The sequence below is a fragment of the Atractosteus spatula genome, chromosome 5 (assembly GCF_055471065.1).
Source record: "Atractosteus spatula isolate fAtrSpa1 chromosome 5, fAtrSpa1.hap1, whole genome shotgun sequence".
NCBI lineage: Eukaryota > Metazoa > Chordata > Actinopteri > Semionotiformes > Lepisosteidae > Atractosteus > Atractosteus spatula.
This window is the reverse complement of record NC_142710.1, coordinates 53692474-53709982: the sequence shown is the minus strand read 5'-3', so window position 1 is coordinate 53709982 and position 17509 is coordinate 53692474. Positions and strand designations below refer to the sequence as shown.

Here is a 17509-nt window from a genome sequence, read left to right as displayed (position 1 = left end):
ATTGTGTAATGTCTGACTTAATGGAGTTTATAATGAAAGTTTGGGTGGGATCACCATAGGCAAGTTCAATCAGCCTCAACTGTCGGTAATTTGTAAGCATTCCTGATGCCTTTTCCTTGCCTAAAATATTGTACAAGTTACTTAATCCCCTTCCCTCTCTTGCATATTTCTTTTCGCATCCCAGATCCACACCATCTCTGCCTTTGCAGCTGCCCCTTAGTCACTCCATATGAGGGTCCCAGCCTCCTCATCCTATGGCCAAGAGGTTAGCCCTCAAGCCAAGCTGGCTAATCGAAATTGTATTGTGACTAAAACACTCCACAAACCTTTCCGTCTGCTTAATTCTTGGGTGTTGTTATTCCTAGTGAATATTACTGAATTTGGTCGTACACATTAGCAGGCAACATAAATGGAGTTTATAATTGAAGTTCTGGAGGAAGTTACCAGTAGATCTTTATTTTGCATTCTTTATTTCTGCTTGCCTATGAATATAAATCTTATACCCAGGTCGTGCCTTCATTCATCTTCCTTGCACCCCTCCCGCCACCCCATCTTCATCCTGGTAGTAGCTCCCTACAAGGTTGAATGCAGTAATGAGTAACATTCTCTCGGCTAGCTGAGTCACGGCAAATGCGTTCTACACATTTCATCCCTCTTTCTCATTCATTAGATTGTAACTAAACAACTGAAAAGCTGGTTATTATTGTATAGGGCTTTATTACAATTACCTTGAGTACTGTATATTTAACTTTAGGAAAATAGAAATCAATTTAATATTCAAGAATATTAATTTAGCAACTATATGTACAATAGTTTTGTCTTGTATTTTGGGCTTTTTGTGATTCAAATGTGCCATCAAAAACACCCTACAAGCTTCCTGCAGAGTAGACAGGAAAACTGTTTCTGAAAGAATTTGGGTAGGAAAGCATTTTCGAACCCAAACATTGTGCTAAATGTTAGTGTTTGACTGATCAGTGGTCAATTTTATTGACAATAATTTGCATAGGTGATTAGTGATCTGTTTTTCAAGAAAACATTCAATATCTGATTGAATATCTGATTATATCTGATACCGTCATGTCCTCATACAGAAAATAGAACAAGAAGCACCACAGTCAGGTGTGACGTCTAGGAGATGTGAGCAGAGGGCCTCTGACAGGTCGCCTTGCTCTGAGGCCAGCAGCATGAAGCCTCACTGTCCTCTCACTCATGCAGGCATTGTGTCTGTTGGCAGGTTCAGCAGCAGTACGGGTGGCAGATCTGAAACGATCTCTCAGATGGACCAGTCTGATGTGTCAGTCCTACTCTGGTGTGGTCACTCGAGGACGACCAGGTCTTGGACGGTCATCTGTCCTGCCGGTCTGCTGAAACCTTCTCTGCAGTTGGGATACAGTGGAGTGGCTTACTCCATAGTGTTTGGCAACGCTGGCACATGACATGCCTGCCTGCAGCATGCCAATGGCCCTCTCCCTTGCTTCTGGTGACATTCGAGGCATTATGGAATGCACAGAAAACTAAGTGTGGCCTTTTTCTTGCAGTGACCTAAGCTTTGAATTAAGGCGTTTTTAAAGGTGACCTGATTAGGCATTGTTCTACCTGGACCTCGTTGGGTAAAAGTGTACCTAATGAGCTTTCGTGTAATTGGCACGTTGCAGTGCCTCACTGCACAAGCTGTATTGCTGGTCAAATTGACATCTTTTGTGAAAATACATAAGCTATTACTATAGTATTCTTATTCTCGAAAATGTTGTGTTTCTTTTTTTCATCAGTATATATATATTTAAAAAAATATACCCTTTTCAAGTACAGAAAAACACTAATACTTGATTCTTTCATGTTAGTGAAATTTAGATTTAAAGAGATGGCTTACAGCCTTTGCTGTATTGTGTTAACATTATTTTTAGAAGATTATTCTTAGATATTATATTTTGCCTATTTCCATAATCCACAGAAACATACCACTGAATGTCCACTGAGTTTTCAAAGGGTACCTTGTATGTAAAAAGTCTTTAGTAAGCAACATCAACTTATACTTTTAAAATCTCCTGGGTTTGAAATAGTGAGTCTGTGCCTTAGAGGAATGCTACTTCTTTGTGGATTAAATGTTCGATAATACTTTAAGCAGAGGATCCCTGCTTGAAGAATTAAATAAATTCCACTGAGTTGTCTGTGGCTTAGTGCTACTAAGCCACAAGCTTTTAACAGGAATATGAAGAGTAATTCCTGTTGGGGGATGCAGTGACTGTTTTCAGGGTGTGGCAGCCAGTTTACATTTAGTTATAGAGTAACGCATTGTTACTACACTCCAGGTCTGTCTGATTGAATGAAGATAGCACTTTGTACAGTTGCACAGAGCACAATCATGCACTTTGACCAAATACATTCCAACACTGGCCAGAATGGCACAGAAATAGGAGGTTGCACTGCTTGTGGTTGTAGCGAACAGCAAATGGTTGAAATATACATGTAAAATCGGACATTTTCAAGTTGTGCACCCTTACACTCCTGACAGTGGCAGAAGACTTCACATAGCCTGCTTATTAAAAATGATGGTAAGACACTTTTAATCATCGAAAAAATATCTGCTTCCTGTCTCATAGTATCATATGATGTGCAGAATTGTATCTCACACTTGCCTAGCAACAGTACTGTAAATGCACTAAAAAACAGTACTGTAAATGCACTAAGTCTAATACAAGTCTTTCTTTAATGCTTTGTATTTTGTATTTTAACGGGAAACAAGTGACATTTGCGACATTCATGCACATAGAAGACAGACTGTCATAAAGTGTAATAAGAATAATAAAAGGAAAAGCATGGAAGAAAAAGATAATATACTGTACATTTATAGGTCTTAATAAATGTTCTAAATGTGTAAGTGGCTTGATTTCCTGCTACCATTCACATGATGAATTAGAGAGCTTCTGACGAATATTCAGCTTCGGTGAATACAGGACTTTATAACCACTGTGTGTGTTTATGTGTCGATGTTTTAGCTAAATTAGTATGGAGCACATTGTTATAAAATGAACTTTTTTGCAAATTCAGTTTCTGGTAACAACAATGAAGACACTGGTCACCATTAGAGTTGATATTGTGGCGCATTTAGGTACTTTATACACTTACTGTTGCTTTTTTCATGAAGTTGGAAAACACAGTACAGTACACAGTACAGAATTACAACTCATTCTTTACAATAAAAATATTTGTGGCATGCAAACATTTCTGTCTACCACCTGAAAATGTTTGATATGCTATGCTGATGCTTGTTCAATAAGCTACCCAAGAGAGTTAACCCCTTTTTATTTTGCTTCTGTAAATTATATCAGTAGGGACTCAGGGGAACAATTAATTAGTCAACATTCTGGAAGTCAGGAATTGAGTTTGAGCACTCATTGCAAGCTAATATTCAAACAGTCTGCTGACCACTCAGTTTGTTAGGTTATGCAGCAGGAGCCATTAAAAGTTAAAAGTGCTAGCCCTTTTGTTTGCAACACCCAGATGAAGCTGACCTTTAGCTTGACCTATTGGTATAATAAAGCACTGAGGGAGAGCACTGCTGTGATTGTGTCAGAACGATAGGCCTAGGCCTACTCTATCTCTAATGTCGAGAGGGATCCCAGTGAAACAGGAATTGCTGGCATTTTCTCTTTGAGACCAGGAATTTGCTAATGACTTCACAGGAGAAAAAAATATTTAACACTGTGCAACATCCAAATGTTATAGAGTTAACCAGAGAGGAAATATTTCTTTGTCACCCTACTTTTTGCAATGAAAACTGTCTCTAGTTTGAAGGATGCAGTGAGGAGGTATAATTTTCCTCATTTTTTGTGAAATGTTTTTTTTTCCCGAAAACCATAGAAGCAGGTCACTGTGAATGAATTACACTGAACCTTTAAAAGTGAGATCTGTTTCTCCTAGTGCAGTCTCTGTCAGGCTTTCTGTCTATAAGGTACTGTAATTACAGCACAAGGACTGAGGCAATTACCTGTGCTATAATCACCTCCTTAATTTAATAGATAAGCAGAGTTACAGAAGGTTTTGAGAATAATGGATGCAATCAATTTTTTTTAGGAGGAAGCAGTTGATGAAGTTCCATCTCATTCCAACTGTAGTGTTTATTGCATCAGAGTGACTGAAGCCATAAAGAATGGGGATTCACTGGTTTATGTTGTGAAATCTGAAGAGGTATGAATGCATCAATGGTTTGCATTGAAAACAATTAAGGTGAAAATTTACTCAGGTATATCAGCGTGGCGTGGATAGTATTTTTGTGAAAGATCCCCTGCGTATTTAGCAAGATGATTAAAAGTGTAAATGCCTCATATCAACCTAAAGTGATTTTAACACAATAAGTGCCATGGCTGTTATGAAACAAGATACTGTAAATGTCATTTTTTGCATTGCTGTAACTCCAGGATCATCATGGCTATTGGTTTATCATTTTAAACTTTTAAATTTAAAGCCAATTTAGCTTTACAAATCTGGCCTTATCTGGTATTATTCTCTTTGTAGATAAGTCATACTGTATACTCTAAACATAAATGTCCCTATTCCTAAAAGAAGTCACCAAAGTATAGATGAAAATGCTCACTTTCTAAATTTTCCTTAATACAATTTTACTTTTTATTATATATACTGTAGGAGCTTTAATTGAATCTTTTTCAGATTGTACTGATTATTCTTTTCCACTTCTTATTTTGCAAAAAAAACAACTTTAATTAGTTACAACAGTTTGATGCAGACTTCTGAACTGTTTTGAAGTAGGTCTCACTGAGTAAAGTGGCTGTTGAACAGCCTAACAATAGAAACAAAAGAGGGTCGTGGTTTTTAAGGCACAAAAATACTTGTTTGTTTTATTTCTTCAGTTGTCCAGCAATATGCAGTACCAAGTTGACCGAACATATGAAGATTTTGAGTGGCTTCAGCACTGCCTTTTTACCCAAGAAAGTGTCCCTGGTCTTCAAGGGATCATTGTTAGTATCCATTTGAACTTTTTTACCTTTTGCAATCTAACCTTATTGATGAAATTCACTACTTTATTTGCCTTGATCCAGAGAGACAACATAATCTTTTAAAAGAGGACTATGAGACTATAACTTCTAGTTTATCAGTTTATTTATTCATTATCAGAACACCACTTATTCATTATTTTTAATAATGATAATGTAATTTTACACTCTGTACATCATCTTTTTCGTAATGTAACATTTTGAACATGTACAGGTACTGTATGTACAGTACTGCAAAAAAAAACCCTTTTGTGCTTGGATAGTCTATTGCAGAAGTTTTTACCATTTAAAAAAGTTTCAAATGATGAATGCTACAATGAAATGCCCCCTCTACAATTCTGATTTTGTTCTTAGTTAAATGTAAAGAGTGATTATTCTGAAATAATTTAAGCACTTTCTTAAAATCTGTATTTCAGTTTCCCCCTCTACCAGCTAAACCGATGACATGTGACCCCAGCTCAGATGCAAGAAGTATTAAACAGCTAGGTATGTAAAATATATGCATGAAGTTATTGAATGAAGTTATTTTTAGTCATATTCAAATTACAAATACTACCAAAACGGAAGCTCAACTCCAAACATGTGGAAACTGCTTATTACAATGTGGTAAAAAATGTTGTAATTTCTTGTAATTTAATGTAATTTCTTTTTCAAATTATTAACAATTCACTGCCCTTTCCCAAGCTTTTCTTTTAATCCCACAAAAAGGCACCAAGAAATCAGATGCATATATTTTAGTTTAATCGTTCAGATGGTGTTCATAAAACCATGGTGAACTCTCTGGAGAATAATACAATAAAAGACTGAAGTTTAAAGAAGATCTATGCTACCTGCTCCAGAGATTTTAAGTTTGTGAAAATGGATTGCTGTAGTAAGCTTCATTAAGTTATAAGAGTAGCTGTCATGTCTTCTGAGCAGAGTTGACTCGTATTGTGCTCTATATACATTTTGAAACCTTTGAATCCTGTTCAAGCAATCTTGCTTTTTCTGTTTTAGTGAATTATTGAGAATTCCTTCCCTTTTCTGTTTGTTTTTATTTTATTGCTGAAGATGAAATTAAGTGCCCAACAAAGTGTGAATAAAAAACAATTTAATCCTGCAGGGAACTTGTTTATGTGATCTGTCACTGAGTATGGAGAAAGTTAAAGTGACTGAGCTGGAGTGCTTCACAAAATTATTTTCCAGGGCTTCTAGCCTTGGGAGGAACCTGGCAAACATATTGCAGAGCTCTGGAGAAATACCTCCATCTTGTATCAGGACATTCCATCCTTGTCAAAAATTCAGCATGGCAAAGCTTTCTCACACATAAAGAGGTATGTTTTACCAAAGAGGGCCTTTAAAATATTAACCATTTTAACATTCAATAAGAATCATGAGGTCCAGTAAAATTAGAATGGGGATAAATTGACAGTTTGAATCTGCTTTCATCAGGACTCTTTTAACAGTTCTGTGTATTCTGGAATTCTAGTGAAGACTGTATAAGAGATGATGGAGTTTTTTTGGATTGCACGTTCTCAAGATAACACTGAATGACAAACTCTTAAAACATACAGTTTGAGCATTGCTTATCAGGTTTGCTTGGACAGGCTGCACTATGAAATATGGGAATATTTTACTATGCCATATATCAGACACAGTATCAACATCAACACTGAAGACGTTATGAAAACACCTGTTACTATGTTCTATAGTGAGTTACACATTATTTAAACCCAGGACCCCAGCACTGCAAGACAGCAATGCTAACCAATGCATCACCCTGCATGCCCTCTTGTGTAGTCTTTTCACTTGATTTTTTTCATATTTTATTTTGCCCATTAAAGCAGAAGCCATAACTTACTTTTGAAAACAGAGCAATGGATCATTCACACTTTGATTCCAATGAGGAATGCACCTGTTATCTAAATGATGATAGGTCAGAAATATTTTCCATATTTTCCCCAAAAAGTATTCAAAACACATCTAATCATGCAGTTACTTTATACTAAATATAACACATGCTATATATTTTCGTATACAGCATATGGCACGATTTGAAGACATTTATAAATGGCATGTGAAGTAGAGGAATTCAATGCACATGTAGTACAAGCTGTTAAAGGACGCCTTCGTTATATTAAACATGAATCCCTGTCAGCCTCCAGGAAAGCAGATTGTGAAGAAGGGGATCTTTGACAAGCTGAGCCAGGCTGTGGAAGGACTGAGGAAGGAACATCACAAGGTACATGTACAGTACATCACTGAAGGAGTAGCACTTTTCATCCCCAGTACAGACAAAGAACGTGAATCGTTTAACATTCAATATTCTATTGAATACAAATTGCAGTAATTACCTCTGTATCATGCTGTTAAAATGAAGCGGCTTCCCACTTCAGAAAGCATTTATCATCGGAAACAGAATAGCTCAAGCTCCACAATGGCAGTTCTATTTCAAGACCTGCATACCTGGTATATAGTTTTGTATGCAGCATTAGACTGTTTAAATGCAAGACAACATATCCAATATGATTGCATGTAAGCCAAAGAAGGTGTATGGTTTCTCTTTCAGTTCATGGTAGTATTTCTTTCTGTGAAAAAGTCCAGTATGAAATACTTTTATTTTAAAAGTTATATTTCTTGATTTATTCATGTTTTGTAGATCAAATAGATCATTTCTAAGTATAGTATTGTAGTGATACTGTTAAGTGGTGAGTACAAAATAATTTTTACCCTGTGACCCTTTCAGGATATTGATGAGTTTTTTCAAAACGAGAGGGACAGTAACGTGATACTCACTGGACTTACCAAAGCTGCATCAGAAGTAGGTCTTTGCTTTCAGATTGTGATTATTTTAATGAAGCACCATTGATGTGTGCTAAAATCTTATTTTCTACCTAAATATATTTTTTTGGTTTTATTGTTCATTCCACAGAGGTTCCTTGAAATGGTGGTAGCTGAACAAAGTAAGTACTGTACCCGACAGAGCAAGTCTTTTAATCTTGAAAAACGTTTGTTTTTAAGGATGTTTCCAAATGAGATGAGGTCCATTGTTTTTTACTAGATAACTGGCATGAGGATTTCATCTAGCCATTTCTTGATGTATATTATGATATCTGCATCAACAAAATGGCTGTGTAGCTTGTATGGACTCCCTCAAATTTTTGAAAGGTTGCCACCTGTTCTCCATTTTAAAAGGACTTCCTTTGGTTTTCATTTGTTTTCTCTGGTTTATGTTTCTCTTTTGATTCTAAAGAAGTCCTTTGGGTTGGTTTTGTCAATATCTTGGAGAATTCTGAATACCTAAATCAGGTACTTCTGTAATATTCTCTTTTGAAGGCTATATAAAAGTTCAGCTTATCAGAGTAGAACGTTCCTAAGAACTCAATTATTATTTTTAGAACTGATTCTACAATAGCAATATTATATTTTGCTTTGTTGTAATATCTATATATATCCTAACATTCAAATTAAAAGGAAAGCTTGGTTTGGGAAAAAACGTGAAATTTAAACATACAATATATGGAACTGTACAGCAGAAATCAGGAGTACAGCATATTGAGCATATACAGTATGTGTAGTTTTATGATCACCATATTAATACTCAAATAAACATCACAGTATTCATAATTCGAAGCCATTTCTTCTTAACTATGAGATCAGCAATGTTCTAGTATTCAAAATGTGCACTGTTTCCATGGAAGCACACATAAGCATGACAGTTTCGTGGTTGTTAAGGATAAAGTGGAGAAAATTTAATATACAGACCAAAGTACACATTACCTGGTTCATATTATAGGTTTTCCATCTGTGTTTGTAAAATATACAGGCTGATGTACAGTACATAGTACATTTAGCCTCTCTGCATTAAATTTACTGTAGACCTGTTATATTTTTGAATGCTGTAAACAAATTAAATTGAGCTACCGCTGGCTGATTTCTCTTTTTTCGAGTTGGAGGAATCAAACACTGTCTATGACTCTTGCAATTTATCCAGGGCTTATCTAGGAATCTAGAAACATTTTTCATTAACTATCCAACAAACAGAAAATGACAGCCCCCACTGTGCATAACCATATTTGATAAAGGCAGAGCACAGAATCTATGCATGAACAATGACAAAGGCAAAAGAGCACATTTCAGGATATTGTGATTTATTATATTTGAGATTCTCATGAAAAAGCTGGAGGTGTCTAGTGACAATAGTGGCTGTCATCCTAAGGAAGGCGTCAGCATGAGCTATGACTGTAGATCTCAATGTTTGTCATTGCTGCCTTCTTGATCTTGATCAGAAGTACCTTTATATGTTTTTCTGACAGGTTATGATTATATCACTCTTCTTACCACTGCAGCTCTATTGCATAAAAGGGAGCAACTATCTCTGGAAAAAAAAAAACATTACTGTGAATTAAGACTGGTTGACTCAGAAAATCATTTCTCCTAATAATAAATTTGGCAGAGATAAGCATGGTTTGGGTTTTGGGAATTCACGCAGAGAGACTAGTGTTGACATCACCGTATAGTGTACTGTATATAAAATCACTGTGACAGACTTGGCCTTCACAGTTCAAAACCAATAATAAAGTTCATAACAGTTTGGCACAACTGTGCTTCCTGGCTGTTAGGGAGCCTAATAGTAAGAACCAATTGGCAGCATGACAGGAAGTATGTAGTGCACCTTCTTAAGAATTCTCACCATTTCTTGGATTGAATAAAAGTGGAGTAAAAGCAATTGCAAGGAACCAAAAAGAGATATGATGCTCGAAACTACAAGGCTTTTTTTTCTTTTAACCTTGTTTCAATAGAAATAATGGTCGCTTGTGGACATTTCTCCACATCTCTGCACCTGGGGATCGGGCAGGAAGATGATTCCACAGCCTGTCGTATTTCAAAGTAAACTGCTTAATTACACTAACAAGAACCACAGGGGGGTCTTTTAATGTTTATTGATTAAGCCTTAAATATAAATATGGAAGATGTATGCTCACCTTGTAAAGGATTTTAATAATGTTATTATATATATATATCTATATTTATATTTAAATATAATCTATAAAGTTGCACACAATTGTTTTAATTGTTTTGTACAATTTTTAGTTTTATTTACTTGTAGGTATACTTGAATAAATTCCAAGGCCTTCTTGAGCTTTTTTGCGAAATGTAAATGTAAAACAATATCAAACGCCAAGGTTTTATCCATAGTAAGGTGTCTCACAGCCATCAGTTTATCTCCCCATTCTTTCAGGATATGTCTAAAGCTGTCAGAAGTGATAGATACAGTAAAGGTAAGAAGTCACCTATTTATTTTAGCAGTAAACAGCCAACCACCAGATATACCCAAATAAAAGAATCCAGCTTCAGACCATGATTAACTATAAAATGTGTGGAACATTGGCCTCTTATTCTTCATGTATTATGATGTTTAACTAGCAGTGAAAACTACACTTCTGATTTTATCCACTTCAAGTACACGAACTCAGCAACTGGAACATTCATCTCAGACTGTTACTCTACCAGTGTCTCAGTGTTAATTTGACAGATATTTGAAATAATTTTTTTTCAGAAGTAGGTAGCTGCATCAGCATGCATAGGCTCCAAAGGAACAAGTAAAGATTTATGCCATGCTGAAAAGAGAAGAAAAATAACATTTCAGCTGTGGAAACAAGTTTTTTTCTTCTCTTTTCAGCATGGAACAAACCTTTATATGTTCCAATATTTTTTTCTCAGGTGATTTTACTGTTTTTTCATGTTTATAAATATATTAATATTTTTACCTATTAAAGCAGATGGCACAGTACTGGTGCCTCACAGTACTGGAGTCCTAAGTTCAATTCTGGTCTTGGGGTGCTATCTACATTATGTGGAGCACTTAAGGTTATTATGTTTCAGATACTGTACAGCATACAGTATGTTCTCCTCTTGTTCTCTGGGTGCTCTAGTTTTCTTCCACAGCCCAAGGACATAGTGGTATAGTAGGTTAATTATCTTCTGGGTTGGCCCTGTTGTGAGTGTGTGTTTTTCTGCCTGTATTTGACAGCCCTGTGATGGACTGGTGTTCCATCCAGGGTGTACCCTGCCTTGTGCCCATTGGTTGCTGGGATAGGATAAAGTGGTAAGAAAATGGATGGACAGAAATTAAAGTTTACCACCTGTGGCAATTTTACGTGTTAAAATGAATAAACATTCTGTCTTGGAGAATTTTGTGTTAGGAAATGTGTTTCATTCCTTGTTATACTAGAAGAACCCTGAAATGAGAAAGGAGAGAAAGGAGAGTGGCATTTGGTCTCTGTGTGCATCTGTTCTGTGCTTTGTTGTTATGCTTATGGATATTGTTTGATCTCAGCTGTTTGACATAAAAGTCATTGAATATTGTTTTATACATTATAAAAGATGTGTTTAAACAAATAGATAAAATGAAGATAAAGGCACTTACTGCTATTATGTATCAAATACAACATTTGTAATGAACATACAAATAGAGTGATTCAGTTTATCATTAAACCCTTATATTTAACCTACTGCACATTTACAGGATTCTTTTCACATACAGTATGACAGTACAGTACATGATCTGAAAAGCAATGCAAATTAACTAACCATTAAAACTTTAGTGTCCTTATATTACAAGAAGATTAATCTAATTCAGGAGAAAATAATTTTCACTGACGATTTTATTGGAGCGTAAAAATCATGCACTATAATGCATCTGATCTTCTAGGAACTAGAGGGAATGTTTTAATGAGGCAATTACAAGAGGCGTATTTATGAGTTATGCCAATGATACATAATTAGAATATGGCTAATTAGAAAATGGAACCTAAAATATGGTTTTAAAGTGGACTATCAGACCTAAATAGGCTAAGCAATGCTTACAAAAGTGCACAACAGAATGGTAATGGTTGTCAGTTACATTTAAATATGATTATAAGCTACAGCTGTACCCCCCAAAAGAAGCATGAATTTAAATTACATATGAATACATAAATACTGACAGTAATTTTCAGAATTGTTATTGCTATTTTCAAATTCTTACTCCAAAGACAAGCACTTAAAGAGAAGTGGTCTATTTAAGCACATACAAACAGTAAAAAAAATTATACTGTAGATTTACAGTATGATTCCACTTTGTCATATTTAGAGCTGAAAAGAAGGCTCATATCTATGTATGTCATAGACATTTAAACTCAGAGTGTTGCTTGGGCAATCTGTTGATTTCTTCTCTATAATGTCAGTCAACAAAAAAATAAAACTTCCAATCAAGCAAGACTGGGATACGTTGAGATGCGTTTCTTTGAGCATTTCTTAGAAAGGTTTGTAGGTTTGTGCATAACGTTTTGGCTGTTCAAAATGTAGTACAGCATATTACAATACATTGTAGTAAAATCAGACCATTCTGTGAAATCAGCTTTTTATTTTGGTTGTGTATTTGTCTTTTATTAGAAAAATTATGAAAGTGTTGCAGAAAATAATCTCAACACAATAGGCCTCTATCTGGACCTGTATTCCCGCTATCAAGAAGCTGAAAAGGTAAACTTGCTTTTCTTCTATGTCAAAAAAGACAAAGAATATGAGAACTAGTTAGGAAATGTTAATATACAGTATTAAGCCCTGCTCTTTACATTTTTGTAAATTTGTCAATTGTGTTTGTTTCACAAATGTCACAAATGTATATAAATGTAAATGTACATAATTTATGAATAAAAGTACTACATACATTTATAAAGCAGGGGTTTAAGACTGACATACTATTCAAGGCTTTTGCAGGACTTCTGTATTACTATCTCCATCTTTCCATCTTCTTTCTTATCATCTTTCTCAGCTACTGTATAAGGCTCTGCATGGCTTGTCTCCTCAGTACCTGTTTGAGTTACTATCGTCCTACTCCCCACCTCGCAAGCTTCACTCATCTAATTCTGGTCTCCTATCTTTCCCAAAAGCCCATTTTACACTCTATGGATGACAGGGTATTCTGCTACACCCCAATGCTCTGGACCTCTATCACTAAGCATATTAGAGAGTCACCTACAGTACCTTGAACTCTATCAAATCTAGACTCAAAACCTTCTTTAGAAGTGATGTTATTGAAGTGATTCAGTGTGCCTCTTTGCTTCCCAACTGTATTCCATACCTGCATCTACTATCTCCTCTAAATGTTTAATTGTTGTTGTTGTTCTGTAAAGTGCTTTGAATTAAAAACACTGTATAAAAATAAAGTTAATTATTATTATCCAACAGATGCAGTGCTTAAAATATTTTGTTTATTGTGAATCGATACTTTGATATATATTTCTAACTCTTGTGTGTTCATGTACAGTAACATTAGGTTGGAAACAAGGAGGAATTCTAAAATGTATTATATGGAACTGATAAACACCTGAAATTGCACTTTCATTAATCACACAAGTACTGTATTTGACACCTTAACCTTTAGCTGTCAAGCAAATTCCATGAAGAGAGAGATTCTTAATATAGATTGATTATTTCTGAATTCCTGTTTATCTGTCTTTGTGTTTTGGACAGGAGATGCTATTCAGGAGAACCTGTAAACTTGTTGAGGTTGAAAACGTAAATAAAAGTCTTGTGAAGGTCAAAAGCACTAAGAAGTCAATAGTAAGTGATTATATAATTAAATAATATAAACCCATTAACAGTCAGTTATTTGATTTAAAGAAAATAAACTACAGTACTTCCACTTCCCTATAAGTGTATTTGTCTGTGCCAGTAATTATTCCTGGGTGGTATGGTGAAAAGAATTTGTACAGTATATTGCAGTACACATTTACTAAAGTAACAACAAAATGAGCATTTAAAGCTTCTCTACACATAGAAAACATTCAGATAGGTTTTAATGTTTCCATGTGAGTGGTGTTTTTGGATGTCTACTTCTTGTATACTATAAGTGGACAATACAGCAAAATGTATGTAAAAAGGCTGGTTTTATCTTTCACTGCTAGATGTTTAAGGCAGAGTATGGGAGATGGGCCAATGGAAACAGCAAAGGCAACATTGCTGGGATTGTGGCGATTTTTTTATTCGCTTTTGTAAGGTAAAACGTTTTAAGGAATGATTGAAATACAGATGAGCTGGGTTCTTTCTGAACAAACTAAAAAAAAAAGCTTTTTTTGTGGTAGCATTACATGGACCATGCCTGAATTCTTATGAAGTAAGCAATCCCATGGAGTTTTATTCCTGCTAAAATAAACCTATTATTATTTGTACATATTCAAGGCCTTAATACTCATATGGGTTTCTGAAGAATTTATAAGTGACAAATACAATTAATTTCAAATTAATAAATGGGCTGATTCACTGAAACATGAATTTCTGTTGATAATGAAATTAAAATAAGAATAAACAGTCATCTCCACAATTATCATTGTCATTTGGTTCACATTGTATTGTACAAATTGTATTTCATTCTAGTCTAAATGTGTTTTTAATGAGCTTTTGCTATGAAGCAAGTTGCTAATATACTTTAAGTATGCTGTAGGTGGCAGCACAGGGATTATCAATGCACCTAGCTGCTGCATAGAGCTTTGTGCTGAGTATTCAAACTCATTAATGGTGATAAAGCATTCAAACACACAAAAACAATGAATGCTGAATATGTAAGTACTATGAATATCATAAGATATTTCTGAAAGCAAAAAAAAAGATTATTAGGAAATCATGCACTTAATATTTTAATTATTTTGTTGCATTTTATAGTTAAAAAATATTGTACAAGTTCCTTACTTACTGTTTTTATATTTTGGGGTTAGAACAAATTAGCATTGATGAATGCATTTCAAACCATAATGAAAGTACAATGTACACAGTAACTTGTAAAACCTCCAATTTTACATCACAAAATAGATTAAATTTTCAGGTCTGCACAGTGCCACATTCTGTAATCCAGAACGAGGCACCAAAACCTCCGATGACATGAAGCAGCCTTATTAGCCTTATAAAGAAGCAGACTTGTGTGCTTTCAATCCAATAGAAATATTGCTCTCGATTTGGAAATGATTTTGCCAACAAATACGACTTACTATACTTGTTAATTCTGCATGTAGATCACGTTGAAACATTTCTTCATTGGAATATCTGCTGCACAACCTGTACTTATTTGCTTGTGCATCACATTAGTTATTACAGTGACTAGTGAGCAGGAAGGGGCCGGTTCACGTCACAATTCGGGGGAACTAGAGTGCATGTTTGCAACAACATGGCAACTTACAGTACTTTCACAAAGTTCACTATTTTGTTCTTAATTCAAAATTTGTGATTTTTTTTCTATACTGTAAACGATTTTATTTTGTTAAAAAAGATTTAACAACCCGTCTGGAAGGGGACTGCAGTTTCCCTTTAAGGGTAGAGATTAGTCTCTTAAGTGCTCAATGACCTGGAAGTTCTGTAGTCCCAGTCTATGAAGATGGAAACTCTCTTACGGCACAGTTGCTTCTATTCATGCATCTGTTCAATCTATCCTATTCTGGCTCTGTTTCTGTGTAATCTTTTATCCGATCTTGGGGCCTTCTTTGCCTATAGCCCTGTGGAGGCTGGTTTATTGATTTAACTGCAACTGGTCTAGTCCTATTCCTAGACTTGACATAGACATTCAAACACTCAAAGAAAGCCACACTGTATTAATTTATAGAATAGGGTACTTTTATGCAGAATGTAATTATTTGGATAACCCCAACCTGCAATAAAATACTATTGCAAGTTAACTGGCAAGGACCTTTAAATACTCATTTCAGAAGTATAACTTGCCAGCAGATGTCAGCAAATTCTTCTTGATTCTAGAATACAATCTGGAGGCCTTCACTGAATTCATCAATTAAAACTTAATACTTAAGGCTGAAAGCAGGTTTTCTCAATTACTGTAGGTCTAGTATATAGTACTTTCTTAGAATAACTAAACAATTCTATCTTTATGCTTGCTGCTGAAATAAGTATGGCTTGAAAGCCATCCATAATTTTAAACACTTTTAAGATTAGAATGAATTATCAATCTTTATGTAAAATATTTCATGCTAGGCATTAACTCAGGCCAGTCTTCTTGCAAATCAAAAATGAACATTACATACACTAGCAATGGTTACTATGGTGGAATGAGTGCTTTATCATTATTTCTTTCTAATATTATGAAGATACAGTAGTTAGAAGTAAGCCTACAGATGTGTTGACTGGAAACTAGAAAAATCACTAACATGACTTACTAGGTGTATTTTAGTAAAGGAAACCTGAAGGCGTACTATGTATGCTCTTATTTCTGTAATTATCAATAATATGAGAACTACACGCTTTCTCACATTTACGTTACATTTTATACTGTACTTCTTATGTATTCTGTCTTCAGACTAATTCAAAATGGTTAAAAAATAACATGAAATCTGTGTTTTCAGTCCTGAATTCTAAATAGCTTTTATTGTGATTTAGATGGAAGAAATTAAAAAGGCTACTGACAAAGAATTTCTTGAGATTTCTGGAATGGCCAAATGTGAGGTAAGTGAGTATTTGACTGTAGACTAAATTTCAAGACTAAGTTATTTTTTCTCAGTATCTGCTAAACAGCTTTTATGCACACTAAGACATCCTTCTAAACAACATAGTGTAGCTGCTTTAACAACTACTCCCGGTAGATACATACATTTATCGTAGTGTGGGATGGCCATGTGTAGTCATCTGGACAGTTAAATATAGGATACTTGTTAATATGATCAAGGGGAGAAGATTGAGTTTGCCTATAAGTAGCCAGAAACCTATAGATTTCCTGTGTAGAGAAGAGTAATAACCAAGAAAATAAAAGATACTGTACCAGAAAAAAAATGTGAAACATTATTTCATTAAAAGTGATAATTAGACACAAAGACATACACACACAAACATTCCCTTGAAACTGCGCCTGTGGCAGAGTGCCTTTGAAATCTTTTAACTCAAAGGCTCTGCAGTAATTTTTGATGCAGACTGATAATTAGTCCTGCTAATTTAATAATGCTTTAGCTTTGCTCTAATAATTTTCTTGTCCTGTCTTGTAATTAACAGATTCAGAACTATCACAGAGAACGGGTTCTGGCCTTCCAGCAGTCCCTGATTGGCCTCTGCGTGCGCCAGCTGAAGACTGCCAGGGAGAGTTGTGCTGTGCTCTCTCAGCAGCTCTCACACTTCAGAGAGCTCTGTGGAGAGTGACTACTATCACACTCAAACTTCACTCTGCCAGTTCCACAGAAATGTACTTTAACCAGAGGGTTATTTTGAGATCCAAACTCCTGCCTCCTTCCTCCTTCCCCCTTCCGCGATATTTTAACATTCCCCTTGTGTTTCTTCACTTCTGAGTTCATTGCCCATAAAACTAAAATCACTCTGGCACTGCCTGCAGTTTGGGCACAAATCCCAGCAGACACCCTGAGAGGCTTCTTTGACAGCTCGAAAAGCTTGTTTCAGCTGGTACTACAACAGCTAAGTAACTTAGGCTGCTTCCAAGCAATTTTACTGAAATTAGGAGAGTTTCTGTAGGTGACTAACGCCTACTAGAG

The 17509-nt window shown here is 35.3% G+C and overlaps 1 protein-coding gene across 1 annotated transcript; it reads left to right on the top strand.

Annotated features, from left to right (window-relative positions):
* Positions 1-2483: 2483 nt before the first annotated feature.
* LOC148835263 (sorting nexin-6) lies at positions 2484-17244 on the top strand. Its single transcript, XM_088915440.1, has 14 exons — positions 2484-2552; positions 4075-4188; positions 4869-4976; positions 5429-5498; positions 6198-6325; positions 7150-7233; positions 7738-7812; positions 7924-7954; positions 9794-9881; positions 10234-10273; positions 12429-12515; positions 13509-13598; positions 16413-16478; positions 17019-17244. Exons 1-14 carry the CDS (start codon positions 2547-2549, stop codon positions 17160-17162), a joined length of 1131 nt encoding a protein of 376 aa, XP_088771566.1. The 5' UTR covers positions 2484-2546; the 3' UTR covers positions 17163-17244.
* Positions 17245-17509: the final 265 nt, after the last annotated feature.

Coding starts and splice junctions, on each gene's coding strand:
- LOC148835263 (XM_088915440.1), top strand. Junction 7,813..7,923: donor TTACCAAAGCTGCATCAGAA/GTAGGTCTTTGC, acceptor TTCATTCCACAG/AGGTTCCTTGAAATGGTGGT. Junction 13,599..16,412: donor AAAGCACTAAGAAGTCAATA/GTAAGTGATTAT, acceptor ATTGTGATTTAG/ATGGAAGAAATTAAAAAGGC.